Source organism: Rhinoraja longicauda, chromosome 41 (genome assembly GCF_053455715.1).
Source record: "Rhinoraja longicauda isolate Sanriku21f chromosome 41, sRhiLon1.1, whole genome shotgun sequence".
Taxonomy (NCBI): domain Eukaryota; kingdom Metazoa; phylum Chordata; class Chondrichthyes; order Rajiformes; family Arhynchobatidae; genus Rhinoraja; species Rhinoraja longicauda.
In genome coordinates, this window is record NC_135993.1 from 7,448,964 (window position 1) to 7,469,263 (window position 20,300).

The 20,300-nt window shown below is 43.4% G+C and overlaps 2 protein-coding genes across 12 annotated transcripts in view; both read left to right on the plus strand.

Moving 5' to 3' along the window:
• The window catches only part of LOC144611835 (uncharacterized), a 27,863-nt gene extending 20,145 nt beyond the window's left edge, over nt 1-7,718 (plus strand). For 3 of the 4 annotated variants that reach the window (XM_078431129.1, XM_078431131.1, XM_078431130.1), the window contains exon 5: nt 1,351-1,617. In XM_078431129.1, the coding sequence (XP_078287255.1) occupies nt 1,351-1,479 (129 nt within the window). In that variant the 3' untranslated portion in view covers nt 1,480-1,617. Of the gene's footprint in view, nt 1-1,350; nt 1,618-7,598 lie in introns of those variants that run through there. The other variant, XM_078431132.1, reaches the window with a different exon arrangement.
• Nucleotides 7,708-20,300, plus strand: part of LOC144611834 (uncharacterized) — a 72,614-nt gene continuing 60,021 nt past the window's right edge. For 4 of the 8 annotated variants that reach the window (XM_078431121.1, XM_078431127.1, XM_078431128.1 and 1 more), the window contains exons 1-4: nt 8,275-8,407; nt 9,284-10,166; nt 16,231-16,474; nt 19,504-19,608. In XM_078431121.1, coding sequence (XP_078287247.1) covers nt 9,489-10,166; nt 16,231-16,474; nt 19,504-19,608 — 1,027 coding nt within the window. In that variant the 5' untranslated portion in view covers nt 8,275-8,407; nt 9,284-9,488. The other 4 variants (XM_078431122.1, XM_078431125.1, XM_078431123.1 and 1 more) reach the window with 4 other exon arrangements.

Sequence of the window (20,300 nt, forward strand, 5' to 3'; positions counted from 1 at the left end):
TAAAACAAGGGGAGTGAACACATCACTCACGATCTCATTGATCAGTAGAAGAGGGTTGATGGGCTGAACCTCTAATCCTATGTTCTAGTGCCTTGGTCGCTTTCTCATAACAATGTTCAGATTTGTACGCGTTGTTACAGTTACAGACTTACGAAATTTAGAATTAATTTGTTTTTTCTCTCTACAGTACTGTATGCTGAGGCTTCAGTACTGTATCCACCCATGTTTACAAATCATCTTTTATGTTCTGCAGAAAATAGTCATATCACTGTTAAGCATTGTTCTAAATGTTTTAACCTTTTACACTTTTCTACATTAACGTTTGCCACCCTTCAGTCGAATTCTTTAATCCGATAAAACAATCCACATTTAATTGGCTTGTTCTCCGTTCCTACTAGCTTTCACTCCCCTTTTCCAAATCATTTGTGTACGTAGCGAACAAGTATAGCTTAGTGAACAAGTATAGCCTCAACACTCATCCCGAAAAAGCTGCTGATCACTTCTTTCCAAGACATATTGCACTCATGATTGAAGTCCTTTATACTGTGGAACAACTTTGGTTTCAGTCACGGTGATCATTCTCCAGTTGTTACATTGCAGGGAGAACCGAGACTTAAAATTTTTATATTGAGCATTTTGTCCTTTAGATATTGCATAACAGGGATTTTTTTAATCCTAAGCTTGTATTTGAGAGCTGGGCCTATGAAGAATGACATCCAATCTTGAAATAACAGTTTTGCTCTTTGAAATAAAACTCTTTCAGGATTATCTCACAAATTAATATCGGCTGCCAGGAGTGAACAATCTACAAGGGATTTAAAAGGTTTGCAGGGATTTAAATTTGCTTTTTAAAAAGCAAATAATTTTTATGTCTAATCTAAGAAACAAATCATTAACCATACACTTGTTAACTAATGAGAAAGGTGAAAACATGATTCCAGCTTTGGATTAATTTTGTGAAGTTCATATACCTCCGTACACATTGAAAAGATCTTTCTTCATTTTCTGCCTTAGGAAGCAGGGCTGAGAATGTGAGTATGCGTTTTGTTAGTTTCTGTCTATATTTTTAGTGCATCAACCTATCATGAGATCATTTTTGAAGTGCTAGTTAACCTGCAGTACTATGCTAGAATAATAAAATCAATATTTTAGTTTGTGTACCATGACAGTGTAACTTTATGAATTTTATTACTCTCCTGGATATTTGTGGGAGGATCTCGCAAGGTTAAATTTTTAAATTTGAAAAAAAGTACAAATTTAAAAAGCGGTACTTCACAAAACAGCACTGTCATAGCTTTAAGAAGTTGTGTTCTTTTATGCCTAATCATTGTTTGTTGTTGCAATTTTCAGACTTGCTCACAGACAAATGCTCAGGCCATTAATCCCTCCAATACTGTCCTGGTTATTTGCGAAGCTAATGACAATCTGATTTATACACTTCAGCTGTCACCAATTGAAGATGATGATGATGTTATTTGAAGAAGATTTACATCTTCAAGAATACTTGCTTACTAATCACTGCAACAGTTGTTGCATGTTTGTTTGTTCGTTCATTCGTGAAAATACTTGTATTTTTTTAAATGGAAAGATTAAATTATTTTTTTATTTCTACCATTACTCCGTTATTAGTTTTCCTTAATTCAGTTGCAGTAATGGTTTGATGATGATCCTGAGTAGATGCGGAGTGATGTGCTTTAATGCTCATCAAGTTAGGAAATCTTTGGGAGCTACTATTTACGTGCTATTTTGTGATCAATATACTAACAACAGTTCAGAGGGCTACAGTTCTTCAAACAGCTAACCTTGAAAACCTATCGCCCAATATGAAAAACAACCTGTTTATTCGGCTGAATTGCTTGTTCCTACCATTTTAAAATTCTGCTTGTTTTATTTTTCTTTATGAGTTTTTATCCCTTGCTCTTAATCAAAGATCAGAATTTCTTCCTGGTGCTTGCTCAAGTACACATTCAAAGTCATAGCCATACAGCATGGTAATAAGCCCTTTGGCCCAACTCATCCATGGCGATCAAGTTGCCCTATATTAGCTAGTTCCATTTGTCCGTGTTTGGCCAATCCATATCCCTCTAAGCCATTTCTACCCATGTACCTGCACAAGTGCTTTATAAATGCACTTGGTGATAAATATTTTTGACCTTGATGGTTACAAATAATTATCTTCATTGGGAGATAACTTCCCAGCCCAGGTTTGTAAGTTGATTGGTTTCTTTAAATTGTCCCTGGTGTGTAGGATAGAGGGCTAGTGTACGGGATGATGGCTGGTCAGTGCAGATTTGGTGGGTGAAGGGCCTTTTTTCTAAGCTGTATCTCTAAAGTATGAAGTTTGAAGTAGATAGTATAACTAACTCAGGAAAGATTAATGTGTTCCTGCATAGAGATAAGATCAAGAAACTTATGAAAGAAGAACAATGCTCTTTTTCCTGTTGCTGTCAACTATGCTTTGGTGGTAGTATTGTAACCTAGCCAGAGGGTAGTGGATTTGGCTTCCATCATATAAACTTGAGTATATAATCTGTGTTAACATTCCAGTTCTGTACTGTTGCAGATACAGACTCCTGGATATACTATTAGAGCTGTCTTCACAGATGCTTGTAAAACATTGCATGGTACTTTCTGAAGTAGAGCTAAGGACCTTTCTCTGGTAACCCAGATAATTTTTTATCCAAAATGACTTGTGTTGTTTACGGAAAATTGTGTGAAAATTATCTAACATGATTCCTCGATTACACAAATTATTTTTAAAAACGACTAGATTGACTATAAAATGCCAAAGCACATTCTGCATTATGAGACATTTACAGCTTTGCTTACTCCAACAGACTGTCAAGATTTTGTATCTGATACATGAGAGGAGAGTAAAACATGTCAAGCAGGTTGCTGCAGTAATTCATAGGGTGGAGATAGAGAGAATTATTATGAATGGTATCCACTGATTACTGCTGGAAAGTCAGGAAGAAGCTTAACTACAGAGCTCCACCATGGATGGATCACAGTTCATATTATTACAATATCAGGAATAGTAAGAGAGGAGGTAATCAAGAATATTAAAGAAATCAAAAGAGGAGACAAAGTAACTCAGTGGGTCAGGCAGCATCTCTGAAGAACATGGATCGGTGGCGTTTCAAGTCGGGATCCTTCTTCAGACAGATTAGAGCAGAGAGAGGGAAGAAAGCCAGGAGAGAAGCATGGAAAATAGGTGCAGGAGTAGGCCATTCGGCCCTTCGAGCCAGCACCGCCATTCAATATGATCATGGCTGATCATCTAAAATCAGTACCCCGTTCCTGCCTTTTCCCCCCATATCCCTTGATTCCTTTAGCCCAAAGAGCTAAATCTAACTCTCTTAAAAGCATCCAGTGAATTGGCCTCCACTGCCTTCAGTGGCAGAGAATTCCACAGATTCACAACTCTCTGGTGAAGAGGATTTTCCTCATCTCAGTCCTAAATGGCCTACCCCTTATTCTTAAACTGTGACCCCTGGTTCTGGACTCCCCCAAAATCGGGACCATTTTTCCTGCATCTAGCCTGTCCAATCCTTTAAGAATTGCATATGTTTCTATAAGATCCCCTCTCACCCTTCTAAGTTCAAGTGAATACAAGCCCAGTTGACCCATTCTTTCATCATATGTCAGTTTCACCATCCTGAAATTAACCTGGTGAACCTACGCTGCACTCCCTCAATAGCAATAATGTCCTTCCTCAAATTAGACCAAAATCGCACACAATATTCCAGGTATGGTCTCACCAGGGCCCTGTACAACTGCAGTATGACCTCCTTGCTCCTAAACTCAAATCCTCTCGCAATGAAGGCCAACATGCCATTAGCTTTCTTCACTGCCTGCTGTACCTGCATGCTTACTTGCAGTGACTGATGTACAAGCACTCCCAGGTCTCGTTGCACCTCCCCTTTTCCTAATCCAACACCATTCAGATAATCTAGCTTCCTGTTCCTGCCACCAAAGTGGATAACCTCACATTTATCCACATTATACTGCATCTGCCCACTCACCTAACAGTCACCCTGCAGCCTCAGAGCATCCTCATTGCAGCTCACACTGTCATCCAGCTTTCTGTCCTTCACAAACTTGGATATATCACATTTAATTCCCTCATCTAAATCATTAATATATATTGTAAATAACTGGGGTCCCAGCACCAAGCCTTGAGGCACCCCACTATTCATTGACATTCTGAAAAGGACTTGTTAATTCCAACTCTTTGCTTCCTGCCTGCCAACCAGTTCTCTATCCACGTCAATACCCTACCCCCAATACCATGTGCTGTAATTTTGCACACTAATCTCTTGAGTGGGATCTTGTCAAAGGCTTTTTGAAAGTCCAGATACACCACATCCACTGGCTCTCCCTTATCCATTCTACTTGTTACAGCCTCAGAAAATTCCAGATTAGTCGAGCATGATTTCCCCTTCATAAATCCATGCTGACTGACCGATCCTGTCACTGCTTTCCAAATGCGCTGCTCTAACATCTTTAACAATCGACTCAAGCATCTTCCCCACTACCGATGTAAGGCAAACTTGTCTATAATTCCGTTTTCTCTCTCCTTCCTTTCTTAAAAAGTGGGGTTACGTTGGTTACTCTTCAGTCCACAGGAACTGATCCAGAATTTGAATAATCAACGTTTCACTCAATCTGCTGATGTAAGAAATGGCACTTCATTCAGGCTTAACAAAATTGTCATCTGAATCAGAAGTCAAAGACTTGATCTGATTAAATTTACATAGACAGACTGGCACAGTATGGACAAAATTCTGTTTTGATGGAAATGCTGTCCTTTGGGTACATCATTAAACTAGGGCTCTGACTTATTTTGATTGACAGTGTTGAAAAATCCCGTGGTGTTAATTTGAATATCGGCGAGGAGTTGATCATGGTCTTGCCCAATGTTTATCCTTTGCATTATTTTTTTTAAAATAGTTAACAGATCAGCTTCACATTTTTTTGTGTTTTTTTTGTTGTTGTTGAGTATGAATCATCTGCCTTGCCTACTTTATTGAGGCATGACTACTTTGAAAGTTCTTTATTGGATGTAAAATGCTTCAAATGTACTATAAAATGCTTGTATGCATTTTTTTGTAGTGTATTTCCAAATTAATCAAACATTGAGGCATTTAGTATCTTCCCACAAGGGTGCAATCTTCAGATTCGGAGGAAAATGTTCCCATCTAAAGGAATTCATTTATTTACTAGTCCAAGTGGACCCGACCTGTTGGGCCCAGACCTCTCCTGCATTGGTGCAGCACCCTCACCTCTCCCCCTTCCCCCCCACTCCATCCCCCTCAACCCCTCTTATTCTCCCTCCACCCCCTCCCTCCCTAGGAGATCGATTTAAACTTTAAAATGGGAATAACGTTTAAAATATAACAGATTTCAATGAAACTTCTTCCATTAGCACCAAAGGGACAACGGTGAGTAAGGTGGGCCTAAAATTGTCATGCTATCATGTACCGATTTGGCTGTAGTTCAGGAACAAACAAATAAACAAGAGTTTTTGTATATAGATACTGAACACCTTCACGCACCTGAACAAGAGTTAAGTATCATTCTCCTAAACAACTGTACCGAATATTTATATGATTTTTACATTCCAGTTATCCCAAAGTGCTTTACATCCAGCATATTGTGAATTTAAAATGATTTGTTGCTTTTAAACCAACCACTACCGTGTGTTTTGACGGTATCTTTGAAGAATCTTGAGCAAAAAGCTAACTGCTTGATGGAGGGTCCTGACCCGAAGTGTCATCTGTTCATTTCGATACACAGATACTGCCCGACTTGCTGAATCCTTGCAGCAGTTTCTTTGAGTTGTATTTTGGGTTAATTCCCAACTTTTCTGTTGATGACACCTACTTTCCTTCCTGCATATTAGCTGTCAACATTGGCAGCTGCCAAATTCTTGAATGGCTGGACAAAGTGACAATTTTGTTCAGCTATTTTAACTGGGTTGCATACTTGTCTGAAGAAGGGTCTCAACCCAAACGTCACCCATTCCTTCTCTCCAGAGATGCTGCCTGTCCCACTGAGTTACTCCTTTTTGTGTCTATCTTTGATAAAACAATGTTTGGTTAAGTCCCCATATTTGATGGCTGCTTATTCACTTTGGAATTGCTAAATGTCGTGAATATATTTAATTTTAAAATGGAAAGGGGGAACAGTGAGGGTAATCTAAAGAAATGAGGTTAGGGTGCCTGCAGGGAGCTGGAGTCAGGATGGTCACCTCCCAAGGAATAAAAAAATTATAATGGTGCAGAACGAAGCAATATTGGGTTTTACAATACAGATTTATTTAATATCTACAAGACTAAGTGGACCCGTTAGGGCCCAAACTCCCCACACTCCTCCCTCCCACTCATCCTTTCCCTCTCCCCCTCCTCCTCCCCCCCCATGCTCCTCCCCTCTCCCCCTCCCTCTCCCTCCCCCCCGCCCCTCACTCCATCCCCCTACCCCTCACTCCATCCCCCTCAACCCACTTATCTCCCTCCAGCCCTCCCTCCCTAGGAGATAGATTTAAACTTTAAAATGTGAATAACTTTAAATATATAACATCGATTTCAATGAAACTTCCATTAGCATCAAAGGGATGACAGTGAGTAAGGTGGGCCTAAAATTGTCGCGCTATCGTGTACCGTTTTGGCTGTAGTTCAGGAACAAACAAACAAACAAATGAGAGTTTTAGTATATAGATTAAAGGATATTGATCTTCATTGAATCAAAATTTGTATTTATTATATTATATTAGTATTCTGGAATTTTAACATCTATCTTCCCCATTGTGCAGTTCCAATTAAGTTTTATTGCCAAAATGACAAAAACATACTTCTGTGAGATAAGATTTTGGTAATCTGGGGAATTATGTTATGGTGATCTTTTGTGGCCAGATTACAACAGTAGTTTCTAGTGTTTCAAAAGTGAAGTGCAACTGCAATGTAAATCAAACTGCAGGTGCACGAAATCTGAAAGACAAAAACTGCTGGAAATCCAGTCATTGACACTTTTCTGGAAAAGCTGTAATTTCAATAGTGTCATAGTGAGCAAAGTACATTTTTATCATAATTGCCTTGCAATCCTTTTCTACACCACAAAATAGGATTATAATGTAGAAACAATGAGCTGCAGATGCTGGTTAATAAAAGGACACAACATGCTGGAGTAACATCGTCTCTGGAGAACATGGATAAGTGACATTTCTAGGGGGAGGGGGGGACTGAAGGAGGGTCTGATCCGTAAACGCAACCGATCCATGTTCTCCAGAGATGATGTCTGACCTGCTGAGTTACTCCAGCGTTTTGTGTCCAAATATGATTACAAATTGACCACAACTACAGGCATGTGGTTCTAGCCTATTTTTGAATATTATCATAGAAACAACTTTTGAATTTTAAATGAACACCACAACCTCGTTTAGACAATAAATTACACACATTTCACCTTCGGAAAAAGTTTAACTTTTTTTAAAAAAATGGCTATGCTGTTGTCAGTAAGCCTCGTCAGCAAGTGCGATGGTGAGTGACAGAAGACTACGATGATTTAATCATTAATCTCTCCCGTTTCTATCTCTACAGGCAGAGGTGTGAAACTGAACCAGAATGGTTGAGCATGGCCGCCGCCACCACCACCACCTCTCCTTGGTGCGAGAGAGAAGCGTTTTGCTGGCACCTTAAGCTCTCCTGCCTTGCGAGGGATATTAAAAAAAAGTTTGGCTGCACAGTTGTGTGGCCGAGCAAGCCTGCATGTGGGCGGGATGGAGGGACCAGTCGATCGTGGATGTGGGACTACGTTTGCAACGCGGAAAAAAAAATCATCAAATGCTGACATTTAGTTTATTCCTGGTGGGGAGCCTACGTTCGCCGGTGATTTGCACCAGTTGTTATTTGCAGCCTGACCCATGCTTGTACGGCCAGCACGACTTGGAATGGGGTGGGATTAGCGTGCGGGGGAGAGAGGAGGTAGAGGTGGGTGCCAAGGTCAGGAGAGAGGAGGTAGAGGTGGGTGCCTGCCACCCTGCACCCATGCCTCTGCCTGCCACCACGGCACCACGTGGCGGGGGTGGGAAGGGGGCGAGTCACGTGGTGCGGCCGGCCGGTGCGTGTTGTTTAGAGGCCTGGCAGCGGCCTTACGGACACCCGCGGGGGGGGGGGGGGGGTGGGTGGTGTCAAGGGGGGGAGGAGGGAAGGGCAGCGGACCGCACCGCCAGCGCCACCCTGCTAACGGCTGCCACTTAGTCCGAGGTAATGAAGAGCCCGAGGCAAGGCCGCCTGGGGGGGAGTGTGACCGGCGGAGAAAAGAAGGGCGGACAGAAGCGGGCGGACAGGCCCGCTGGCGGCACTCGAGGCCGAGGCGCCTAGGCCCAGGCGCCTTTTGTTCAGACTGTGTGCGTGTGTGGGCCTGTGGCTACGTTCACTCTCACTTCCTCCACCTCCCCTCTCTACCCCCCTCCCTCCACCCCCTCCCCTCCCCTCTCTACCTCCATCCACCCCCCTCCCCTCTCTACCTCCATCCACCCCCCTCCCCTCTCTACCTCCATCCACCCCTCTCTACCTCCACCTCCCTCCCCTCTCTACCTCCAACCCCCTCCCCTCTCTACCTCCAACCCTCTCCCCTCTCTACCTCCAACCCCCTCCCCTCTCTACCTCCAACCCTCTCCCCTCTCTACCTCCAACCCCCTCCCCCTGTCTACCTCCACCCCTCCCTCCCCTCGCTACCACCACCCCCTCCCCCTCGCTACCTCTCCTGCCCGCAAACTGCTGCGGTGTGAGGAGCAGAGAGGGCGAGGTGAGCGGCGAGCCTGCCTCTTACTCCCCTCTCTCTCTCTCTCTCTTACTCCCCTCCCTCTCTCCCTCCCTCCCCGAGAGCGGGCTGTGCTGTGCTTGGCCCCGCACCCACCCAGTCCACCCCAGGCCCAGACCCGGCCCGGTCGCCCAGCCAGCCACGGAGCACAGCGACAGCAGGGCCCCGGCCCGACCGCCTCCCACAGAAATGGAGAGCAATCACATGTCCGGCTGCTCCCAGCGGTTCGCTCCCCATTGTCTCCGACCTAGTCTCTCCCTCTCTGTGTCACGGGGGAGGGTTTTCTTTGAGCGATCTACCTTCTAGCTGTTCTACTTTAACCGGCCAAATATCACCGAGCAAAGCCCGCTGCAGGATCGGTCCATGTGAAGTTGGCTGCCAGCGCGTAAATTGCACCATTTATTTTACCCCCCCCTTCCTTCCTCGCCGCCCGCTTTATTAATCGCAGTTTCCCTTCCAGGATGCCTTTGCCGAGTCGAGCGTGGAGCGGCCGCCTGACCCTCGGCGATGGCTGACGGCGGCCAGGAGTTGCCGGCCTTCTCCCGCCCCCCCTGCCTGGCTGCTCCATGGCCGTGCATTGATTGAGGCGTCGCTGCGAACTGCAGGCTGCCTGCCCAACGGATTGCAAGCGCATACCTCTTGTCGTGTAATCCACACACTTCGCCATGGACGGGACAAAAATTGATGGCATCGCCCCCAACCGCCTTCGCTGCCTTGAAGACAATGGCGCGATGAAGTCTCCTCCTTCCTGCCTCAAGTCCGGGAACGTTAAGGTCTACCTGAAAAAGTGGAGCATCTGGGATAAATTTTACAACTTGGGTACCGAGATGAGAATGTCCAAACGGGGAAGGTTTATGTTTCCATACTGTGAATATTCAGTCTCGGGGCTGGATCCCGAGAAAAACTACATCATGGCAATGGATATCTCTCCAGTGGACAACTACCGCTACAGATACAATGGATGCAAATGGCAGATAAATGGGAAAGCAACCCCACATGTAATGGGGAGGCTTTATTTCCATCCAAATGGGAGTGTTTCTGGAAAAGAATGGATGCTTAAGCCATTGTCTTTTGCCAAACACAGATTGACCAATTGCCCTACTGCAGAAGAAGGCAATGCAATCCTTCATTCAATGCATCGATACATCCCACAATTGCACATTATTGTAACTGATGGAATCATTGAGAAGCTAAACCTGAATGATCCCCGCGTCTACACATTTGTCTTTCAACAAACTGAGTTCTTTGCTGTGACAAAGTATGAAAATAAATTTGTCAGGCAGCTAAAGCATTTCTATAATCCCTATGGCACTGCACTACGCGACATAAAGACCTCCAAACAGGTAAATAATCAGCTATAGATTTTTGGTGGAAGATTGTTGTTGAATATATGAGTTAGGTGTCATGATGCAGCTCTGCAAGATTTTGGTTAGTCTGCATTCGGAATATTGCTTGCAGTTCTGGTTTCCCCATTACAGAAGGGATGTGGAGGGTTGTAGAGGGCGCAGAAAGGGTTTACCATATTGCTACCTGAATGAAGGGGTATTAGCTACAAGGAGAGGTTAGACAAACTTGGACTGTTTTCTCTGGAATGTTGGAGATTGAGTTGGTCATATATGGAATAATGAGAGGCATAGATCGAGTAAACAGTCGGAACATTTTTCCCAGCATGGAAATGTCAGAGGCGAGAGGGCATGGCTTTAAGGTGAGAGGGGCAACGTTTAAAGATGTGTGGGGCAAGTATTTTTTACACAGGTGATGGATGCCTGGAACCCATTGCTGGGGGGAAGGGGGGGTGGAGGCAGATACGATAATGAAGTTTGATGCTTTTAGACAGGCACATGGATATGGATCCTGTGCAGGCAGATGAGATTAGTTTATCTTGACATCATCTTCAGCACAGACCTTGAGGGCCTTACGGCCTGTTTCTGTGCTGCACTGTTCTATGTTCCAAAACAATGTGGCCAGGGGCCTTGCCCAACGAACTTGGTCACGATTGTATTCATCAAAGAGCAGTTAACGTTTAATAATAATGTAAATCTTGGTGCTTGCTCTCGATGATTTAAACCATCTCTTGGCATATTCTTCTAGAATCTCATACTGCTGAGACAATACAAATGAAAGAATGCAGACTTCACTAGAGTTTCTGTCTGTGTCCCTTAGTGTGAAGCGTCTTGTTGCTGATGCAGTAATATCAGATGTGATTAAAGAGCATTAACATCTTATAGTTCTGCTTGCAGTCGTGTCAGTGCATCCATTGGATCGACACATCCAGTTATTAAAAAATGATACAGAAATCTATTTGCCAAGCTAGTTTTGTAACTAGCATTCAGTGTAATCACAAATGCCTCCCTGGTATGACCTCCAATTTTGCTAAATTGTGTCCAAGTCGTGCAAGTTGAAAGTGGTTTTGCCATTGATTGTCATGTCAAGCTACACTGCAACAAGCCAATTGGGCATCTTGCCAAACCAGTTCAATATTTCAGGGCTATGCCCTGTTCTCTTATCTCCTGAAACCTCCCCACTTGCCCCTTCCATCTGACCTGCCTCAAATGTAAATAACATGTACGCTTTGTCATTAAGATAGTTTATGCCTCATCTCTCCCTTCCCCAAGAAATGTTTATCCCTCTTTTAACATTAAGGTTGCACATTTTTGTTGTTTCCCTCCCATGATCTAGTTTGCCCACTCTCTTGACTGCATGGGAAAACGTGGGAATAAGACTAGGACAGTGGGAATTGATTAATTTCTGCAGCTACTCCAATTTCTTACCAAATCTTGATGTCTCATGATTTTCCCTAAGTTGCAAAAATATATTGATAACTGGTGTAAATATTGTAAACTACCAAGGATGGTGGCCAAAAGTTTACAACACTCTGAATGATGACATTTCTCATCATCTCGGCCCAAAATGATCGAGCTATTGTTCTGAGATGTGATTACTGGTTGTATACGCTTGCGTGTTCAACAAGATTGATTCTTATTCTTCTGAATGCTGTTGAATATGGACCAATTTTTCCCCATAGGGCAACCCTTCACTTGGTGAATCTTTATTGTACACTTTTAAGCTAAGAACAGTAAAACTCCGATAATCTACTCTCCCATCTTTCGGATATCCCAATGGTTTGGTGCTTGCTTGCATGGTTCAGATTCCCACTCTCCCTTTGAAACCCTTTTGGTGTGGAGGGGCGGCTCTGTTTCATGTGCCACCTTTGAACTGGCCTGGTTCCTTGAAACCTACTGAGTAAGCCCTAGATAGAGTTGATGTGGAGAGGATGTTTCCAGTAGTGGGAGAGTCTAGGTCCAGAGGGCACAGCCTCAGAATAAAAGGACTACCTTTAGAATGGAGATGAGGAGCCAGAGGGTGGTGGATCTGTGGAATTCTTTGCCGCTGATAGCGGTGGAAGTCAAGTCATTGGATATTTTTAGAGCGGAGATTTATAGGTTACTGGGAGAAGGCAGGAGAATGGGGTCAAGATGGAAAAATAGATTAGCCATGACTGATTGGCAGAGCAGACTTGATTGGCAGAGCAGACTTGATTGGCAGAGCAGACTTGATTGGCTGAATGGCCTAATTCTGCTCCCATATCTAATGGTTCACTGAAAAAACTATTGCACTGCTGTGTAACATCTGAAGGGAAAAGTGTGGCACGGTGGCACGGTGGCACAGCAGTAGAGTTGCTGCCTTACAGCGTCAGAGAGCTGGGTCCGATCCTGACTATGGGTGCTTGTCTGTACGGAGTTTGTATGTTCATCCTGTGACCACGTGGGTTTTCTCCGGGTGCTCCGGTTTCCTCCCACATTCCAAGTTCATACAGGTTTGTAGGTTTATTCACAAAATGCTGGAGTAACTCAGCAGGTCAGGCAGCATCTCGGGAGAGAAGGAATGGGTGACGTTTCGGGTCGAGACCCTTCTTCCAGGTTTGTAGGTTAATTGGCTCGGTAGAATTGTGAATTGTTCCTAGTGTGTGCAGGAAAGTGGTAGTGTATGGGGGTTGGTGCGGGCTCAGTGGGCCGAAGGACCTGTTTCCGTGCTGTATCTCTAAACTAAAGTGATGTTCAGCAGTCCAGGAAAATACACCACCAAAGCCCCAATGGTGCCTTACTATCAGAGTTTTGTTGCACATCTTTCTTGAGAAAACAGACTACAACTAAGCAAGCAGCTGGAATTCTGGATCATTATCTAAAGATAAGAATTTGAATTCCACCATTGGCAACTGGGGAAGTTAAATTGAAGTAACTTAACAATTTGAATTTTTGCAGTAATCCTGGTGCTACCCGATTTTCATAAAACCTGGCCATTCAGGGGGGGGAAAATCTGTCTCATTTGCTTGATTCCCTTTCCCTGTGCCAGAGCTATCTGAAACAGTGACAGGTTCCCTTTCCTCCACTACCTGTCTTTTGCTCTCAAATTTGCCTCCATCGACACATTCAAAACACGGATCTATCCCCACCATTTGTTTTTGAGTCATGAATATGGAGGTGCTCACATCTACAATTTCTTGGAACTGGGTCCCAGTGAGTTTCAAGGAAGCGCAGGAAAACGTTGCCTCTCAGCCAGATGCCGAACCGTGGGATTTCTGAATAGTTGGATAGCAGATTGCAGGAATTTTACAGTGCCCATGTATGTGACTGACCATGTTGCTAGGAAGGAACAGGGCATAATTTAGTTCAAGCTCATTCTGCCACTCAGGAAGATAATGGCTGTTCATGTATCCCTACTTCCCTTGATTCCTTTGCACCCCAAAATCTCTTAATTGCCAGGCTTTAATGTATTCAAAGTATTGTGGGGTGGACTATACCAAAGATTTTTAAACTATGTGAGAAAAGATTTCTCAGGATTTCTGAGCCGCCTTTGAGTGGATTGGCCATCCAATACATCGACCAATACAGTCTTGTTCAGCTGAGTGGGACTGTCTTTGATAAACATCAGCACCGGTTTAGTTCTGGACTCTTACCTGGGTCCTAAGGGTAATCTTCCTCTATGGTAGTAGGGTGGGGGTGGTCTTATCTTCTTTCAATAGACAATAGGTGCAGGAGGAGGCCATTCGGCCCTTCGAGCCAGCACCGCCATTCAATGTGATCATGGCTGATCATTCTCAATCAGTACCCCGTTCCTGCCTTCTCCCCATACCCCCTGACTCCGCTATCCTTAAGAGCTCTATCTAGCTCTCTCTTGAATGCATTCAGAGAATTGGCCTCCACTGCCTTCTGAGGCAGAGAATCCCACAGATTCACAACTCTCTGACTGAAAAAGTTTTTCCTCATCTCAGTTCTAAATGGCCTACCCCTTATTCTTAAACTGTGGCCCCTTGTTTCAGTCCCGTAACAATGACATACAAAGTCAAAAATATATTTTTCCAATCCATTTGGTGGAATTCATTGCCACAGATGACTGTGGAGGCCAAGTCAATGGATACGTTTAAGGTGGAGTTTGACAGATTCTTGATTAGTAAGGGTGTCGGGGGTTATAGAGCAAAGGCAGGAGAATGATGTTGAGAGGGAAAGATAGATCAGCCATAATTGAATGGCAGAGTAGACTTGATGGGCCGAATGGCCTGATTCTGTTCATAGAACTCATGAATGCCCTATTTTACCTTACCACTGCCACTTTATTTGACCCATTCACTGCCTCTATTATCTGATTGGATCACCTGGAAGTTTTTTAGTCATTTTAGATGAAATGCATTTCAGATGCAGAACAAGAGGCATGAAATTCATTATCTTTTAGTTTTTTTAAATGCAGTCTCAATGTGTTTAATCTAACCCTGTATTAATCATCTGACAAATTGTGCCTGGAGTGTTTATACTTTTATCCCAACCCATCACTAAACTGTCCAAAATAAGTTTTGTCTGAGATTTTTACTGGAATAAGAAAGCCATGTGAATGCTTACAAGAGAAGTCTATTTATCACACTTCTGTCCTGACCTGACCTGAAACGTCACCTATCCATGTTCTCCAGAGATCCTGCCTGACCTGTTGAGTTACTCCAGCACTTTGTGTCCTTAAGTCTATTTATCACTCACTTTAGTTATTATCACTTGTAGTGCAGATTTGTCTTGTCAGGAATCATGGCTGATCTCTGCCTCCTAATCCCATTTTCCGACCTTCTCCCCATAACCCTTGACACCTGTTATAATCAAGAATTTGTCTACCTCTGCCGTTAAAATATCCACTGACGTCATCCACAGCCCTCTGTGGCAATGAGTTCCACAGATTAACTACCCTCTGACTAAAGAAGCTCCTCCTCACTTCCTTTCTAAAGGAGCGCCCTTTTGGAAGGGTGGGCTGAAAGATGGCAGATGGAGTTTAATGCTGATAAGTGTGAGGTGCTGCATTTTGGTAGGACAAATCAAAATAGGACGTACAGGGTAAATGGTAGGGAATTGAGGAATGCAGTGGAACAGAGGGATCTGGGAATAACTGTGCATTGTTCCCTGAAGGTGGAATCTCATGTGGATAGGGTGGTGAAGAAGGCGTTTGGTATGCTTGCCTTTATAAATCAGAGCATCGAGTATAGAAGTTGGGATGTAATGTTGAAATTGTACAGGGCATTGGTGAGGCCGAATCTGGAGTATGGTGTGCAGTTCTGGTCGCCAAATTATAGGAAGGATGTCGACAAAATGGAGAGGGTACAGAGGAGATTTACTAGAATGTTGCCTGGGTTTCAGCACTTAGGCTACAGAGAGAGGTTGAATAGGTTGGGTCTTTATTCTTTGGAGCGTAGAAGGTTGAGGGGGGACTTGATAGAGGTTTTTAAAATTTTGAGAGGGACGGACAGAGTTGACGTGGGTAGGCTTTTCCCTTTGAGAGTGGGGAAGATTCCAACAAGGGGACATAGCTTCAGAATTGAGGGACAAAGGTTTAGGGGTAACATGAGGGGGAACTTCTTTACTCAGAGGGTTGTGGCTGTATGGAATGGGCTTCCGGTGGAAGTGGTGGAGGCTGGCTCGATTTTATTATTTAAGAGTAAATTGGATAGGTATATGGATAGGAGGGGATTGGAGGGTTATGGTCTGAGTGCAGGTAGATGAGACTAGGTCAGGGAGAATGGTCGGCGTGGACTGGTAGGGCCGGACAGGCCTGTTTCCATGCTGTAGTTGTTATATGTTATATGTTAATTCTGTGGCTCTGACCCCGAGACTCTCCCACCAGTGGAAACGTGAGATGTTCTTGGGTTTGTCAAAGGTTCTTTGTGTTTGCCCTTTGGGAAGTTTTTGAGAATGGTCTCTTGTATAGGTTTTACTTGTTTTATTTTGGAAACTACCTAATTATATCAGAAATGGGGAAATTTATGTCTGGAAAGTTGACTGGAATCCCAAGTGCATGGACGTTCCAGAGTGGTTCATGATTCTTTCCAGCTTCTCCCTATGAAGCACTGAATGATTGTTCATTGTTTGCTCACAGGATGGTGTGAATAGCCGAAAGCCTAGGAAGCGATGTGAAAAGAAGCCCTTCCTCAATGTAGTTAAAACACACGGTACCACAAATAATGAAGAGTCTGAGCAGAAACTGAAGGCAATTATTCCCTTAAAGGATGGTGCAGGAGAAACCCAAGAATGTACAAATAACCAAGGACTTATGAAACAAATGAGAAAAATTCGACCTGTAGAAAATGTACTACAAATAAAACAGTCATTCAGTTTTGAAGGTCAGTAACAGAAAGTCAATTACTTCACAGAATGTTCTCCTATTGTGGTCCTAAATGCATTTATTTAAATTCCCAATCTGGTAATTGCAACTTATTTTTCATACCATGCAGGTTTCTCCACTCAAAGATTCTTCCTTGTTCGATCAACATTTCGTTCGTACTTGGTACCATTGCTGTATCTTGCTCGAGCGATTATTTTCAAATATTTTCTAATTTGTTGGCCACTGAGATTAATTATATCAACAGTGCCATTGCAACTGACTGACCTGTTTATCCTCTATTTTTTCCTGAAATCCACTGGAATTTTGGGCATGGGTCCAATGTCCTGCAAGATTCTGTAACTTTATGTGGAAACAAGTTTTGAAAAAAGTTTCCTGAGTAATTAGAATCAAACTACTTTAAAAGAGCTTGTGTAACTCAGCGGATCCAGCAGCATCTCTGGAGAATATGGATGGTGATGTTTCGGGTTGGAACCCTTCAGTCTGAAGAAGGGCCCCAGACCAAAATGTCTTCTATCCATGTTCTCCAGAGATACTGCCTGACCGGATGAGTTACTCCAGCACTTTGTTTCATTTTTTGTAAATGAGCACCTTCAGTTCTTTGTTTCAACTTTTTGTAAGTTTAAAAAAATTTATTAGTTACTAGACCAAGTGGACCCGTTGAGCCCAAACCTCTCCTGCATTGGTGCAGCACCCTGTCCTCCCCCCCTTCTCTCCTCAACCTCCCCTCTCCCTTCTCCCCCACTCCCTCCTCCCCTCCTCTCCTTTTAAACTTAAAAATGTGAATAACTTAAAAAATATAAGACCGATTTCAATAAAACTACGCATTATCACTAAAGATTAAAATGTTAAAAACTTTTTTTCTATTCTGTTTTGTAGTTTAGCACAATCCGCAGGCGTTGCCACTTTCATTTCACTGCACATCTTGTATATGTATGTGACAAATAAACTTGACTTGACTTGACTGGCTTGGAAAAGGCTTGCATCTCTTTTGTCAGATGTGGCCTGGAGCATTTACTGTAATTAAAGCATTGTTTTTATTTAAAATATATATTGGTCACCTGGAAAAAAATGGAACCATGTTGTTGGGGTTGTAACAACAGTTGTACAGGGCCTTGGTGAGACCGCACCTGGAGTATTGTGTACAGTTTTGGTCTCCTAATCTGAGGAAAGACATTCTAGCCTTAGAGGGAGTACAGAGAAGGTTCACCAGATTGATCCCTGGGATGGCAGGACTTTCATATGAAGAAAGACTGGATAGACTAGGCTTATACTCGCTGGAATTTAGAAGACTGAGGGGGGATCTTATTGAAACATATAAAATTCTTAAGGGGTTGGAGAGGCTAGATGCGGGAAGATTGTTCCCGATGTTGGGGAAGTCCAGAACCAGGGGTCACAGCTTAAGGATAAGGGGGAAGTCTTTTAGGACCGAGATGAGAAAACAGTTCTTCACACTGAGAGTGGTGAGTCTGTGGAATTCTCTGCCACAGAAGGTAGTTGAGGCCAGTTCATTGGCTATATTTAAGAGGGAGTTAGATGTGGCCCTTGTGGCTAAAGGGATCAGGGGGTATGGAGAGAAGGCAGGTACGTACAGGTTACTGAGCTGGATGATCAGCCATGATCATATTGAATGGCGGTACAGGCTCGAAGGGCCGAATGGCCTACTCCGGCACCTATTTTCTATGTTTCTATGTTGGTGAATAGTTGTCGGTTAACATACTTCATTACACAGAATCAGCGAACTGTAGTAGATTCACAGACTGAAACACTTCTGAACCACTTTGGGTATGATCAAAAGAGCAGAAAAGTGTGAGGAACTTCCATGTTAATGCTGTTTGAATATGGCCTTTAATTGATTTCATCTTTTTACGGGTGTTGTTTTGTAGGACAGTGTCAAATAAGAACGAGGAGGAAATAATAGCATGAACTGGTGGGGACACGAACTAGATTGGGTGGGTTGGACGGTGGTGGTGGTTTACATCAACAGCAGAGAGGCATGTAGATTGGACTATAACAGAATAATAGGACAAAATTTGAGGGAAGAGTAAATGGCTAGCATTCCAATGTGCAAATTGAGGAATAGACAATAGACAATTGGTGCAGGAGTAGGCCATTCGGCCCTTCGAGCCAGTACCGCCATTCAATGTGATCATGGCTGATCATTCTCATTCAGTACCCCGTTCCTGCTTTCTCCCCATACCCCCTGACTCCGCTATCCTTAAGAGCTCTGTCTAGCTCTCTCTTAAATGTATTCAGAGAATTGGCCTCCACTACCCTCTGAGGCAGAGAATTCCACAGATTCACAACTCTCTGACTAAAAAAGTTTTTCCTCATCTCTGTTCTAAATGGCCTACCCCTTATTCTTAAACTGTGGCCCCTTGTTCTGGACTCCCCCAACATTGGGAACATGTTTCCTGCCTCTAACGTGTCCAACCCCTTAATAATCTTATACGTTTCGATAAGATCCCCTCTCATCCTTCTAAATTCCAGTGTATACAAACCTAGTCGCTCCAGTCTTTCAACATATGACAGTCCCGCCATTCCGGGAATTAACCTAGTAAACCTACGCTGCACACCCTCAAAACATTCAAGAATGTTTTCTTGAATTTCCTGAGAGGCAGCACAGAGGTGCAGAGGTAGAATTGCTGAGACCCGAGACCCGACAGAGACAACGGCAGAGACCCGAGTTCAATCCCGACCACGGGTGCTGTCTGTACAGAGTTTGTACGTTTTCCCTGGGTGATCTGGTTTCCTCCCACATTTCAAAGATGTGCAGGTTTGTAGGTTGATTGGCTTCTCTAAATTGTCCTTAGTATGCAGAATGCAAAACTAGGATGGCATGGAACTAATATACAGGTAATCTATGATCAGCACAGATATGGTGAGCTGATGGGCCTGTTTCCACGCCTTATCTCTAAACTGAAGTAAATTTGAAAGTCCACTTGTCTTCTTCAAAAATCAAGCAATCTTTTTAATAAAAAACTATACTTTTGCCTTGCATTCAGCTTCTGCTACTTAACTCTCCAACAGATTCACAGGACAGGCTAGCGGAGATTGAAAATCTTGAACAGAAACTACGGGATGAGCTGGCATGGAATGGATCACATGAAATACTGCATCCAGTTCTACAAAAATGTTCGTACACTTTTGTTGCTATTTCATACTTATACATGTTCCTTTTGTTAAATTTACATTTCCATTTTAATCCTTTTTAAGTTCAGCATTTGAGCAGGGGTTAACTTTAATTTCCTTGATATTCGACTTAAACATCAGATTAACTGGTTTCTGCCTGCTGACTATTGGTATTTTACACTTCCGAATATGGTTAGGTCACAAATTGCCATTTAAACTTGCAGAGAAGATTAAAGGGAGGCATGGTTGCACAGCTGTAGAGCTACTGCCTTACACCATCAGACCCGGGAGTGGGGTGGGGGGCTGTCTGTACAGGGGCTGTCTGTACAGAGTTTATATAATAATAATAATAATAAACATTTATTTTATATAGCGCTTTTCCAAATGCTCAAAGATGCTTTACAAAAACAGTCATGACATAAAAACAAACAGATGAACTGTCCTGACGGAGAAGCGGCGAACAAATAGCGCCAGCGTCCTCTCACGTCAGGGTCCGGCAGTGGACAATAAAGAACACAAGACACACAATTACAATTTTAACACAAACACCCATCACAGTGATTGCTCCAGGCACACCCTCACTGTGATGGAAGGCAAAGAAAAGTCTTATCTCCTCCTCATTCTTCTCCCGTGGTGCCACGAGGCGATCGAGGCTCCCGACTTTTGAAGCCCCCACTGGGCGATGGAAAGTCCCA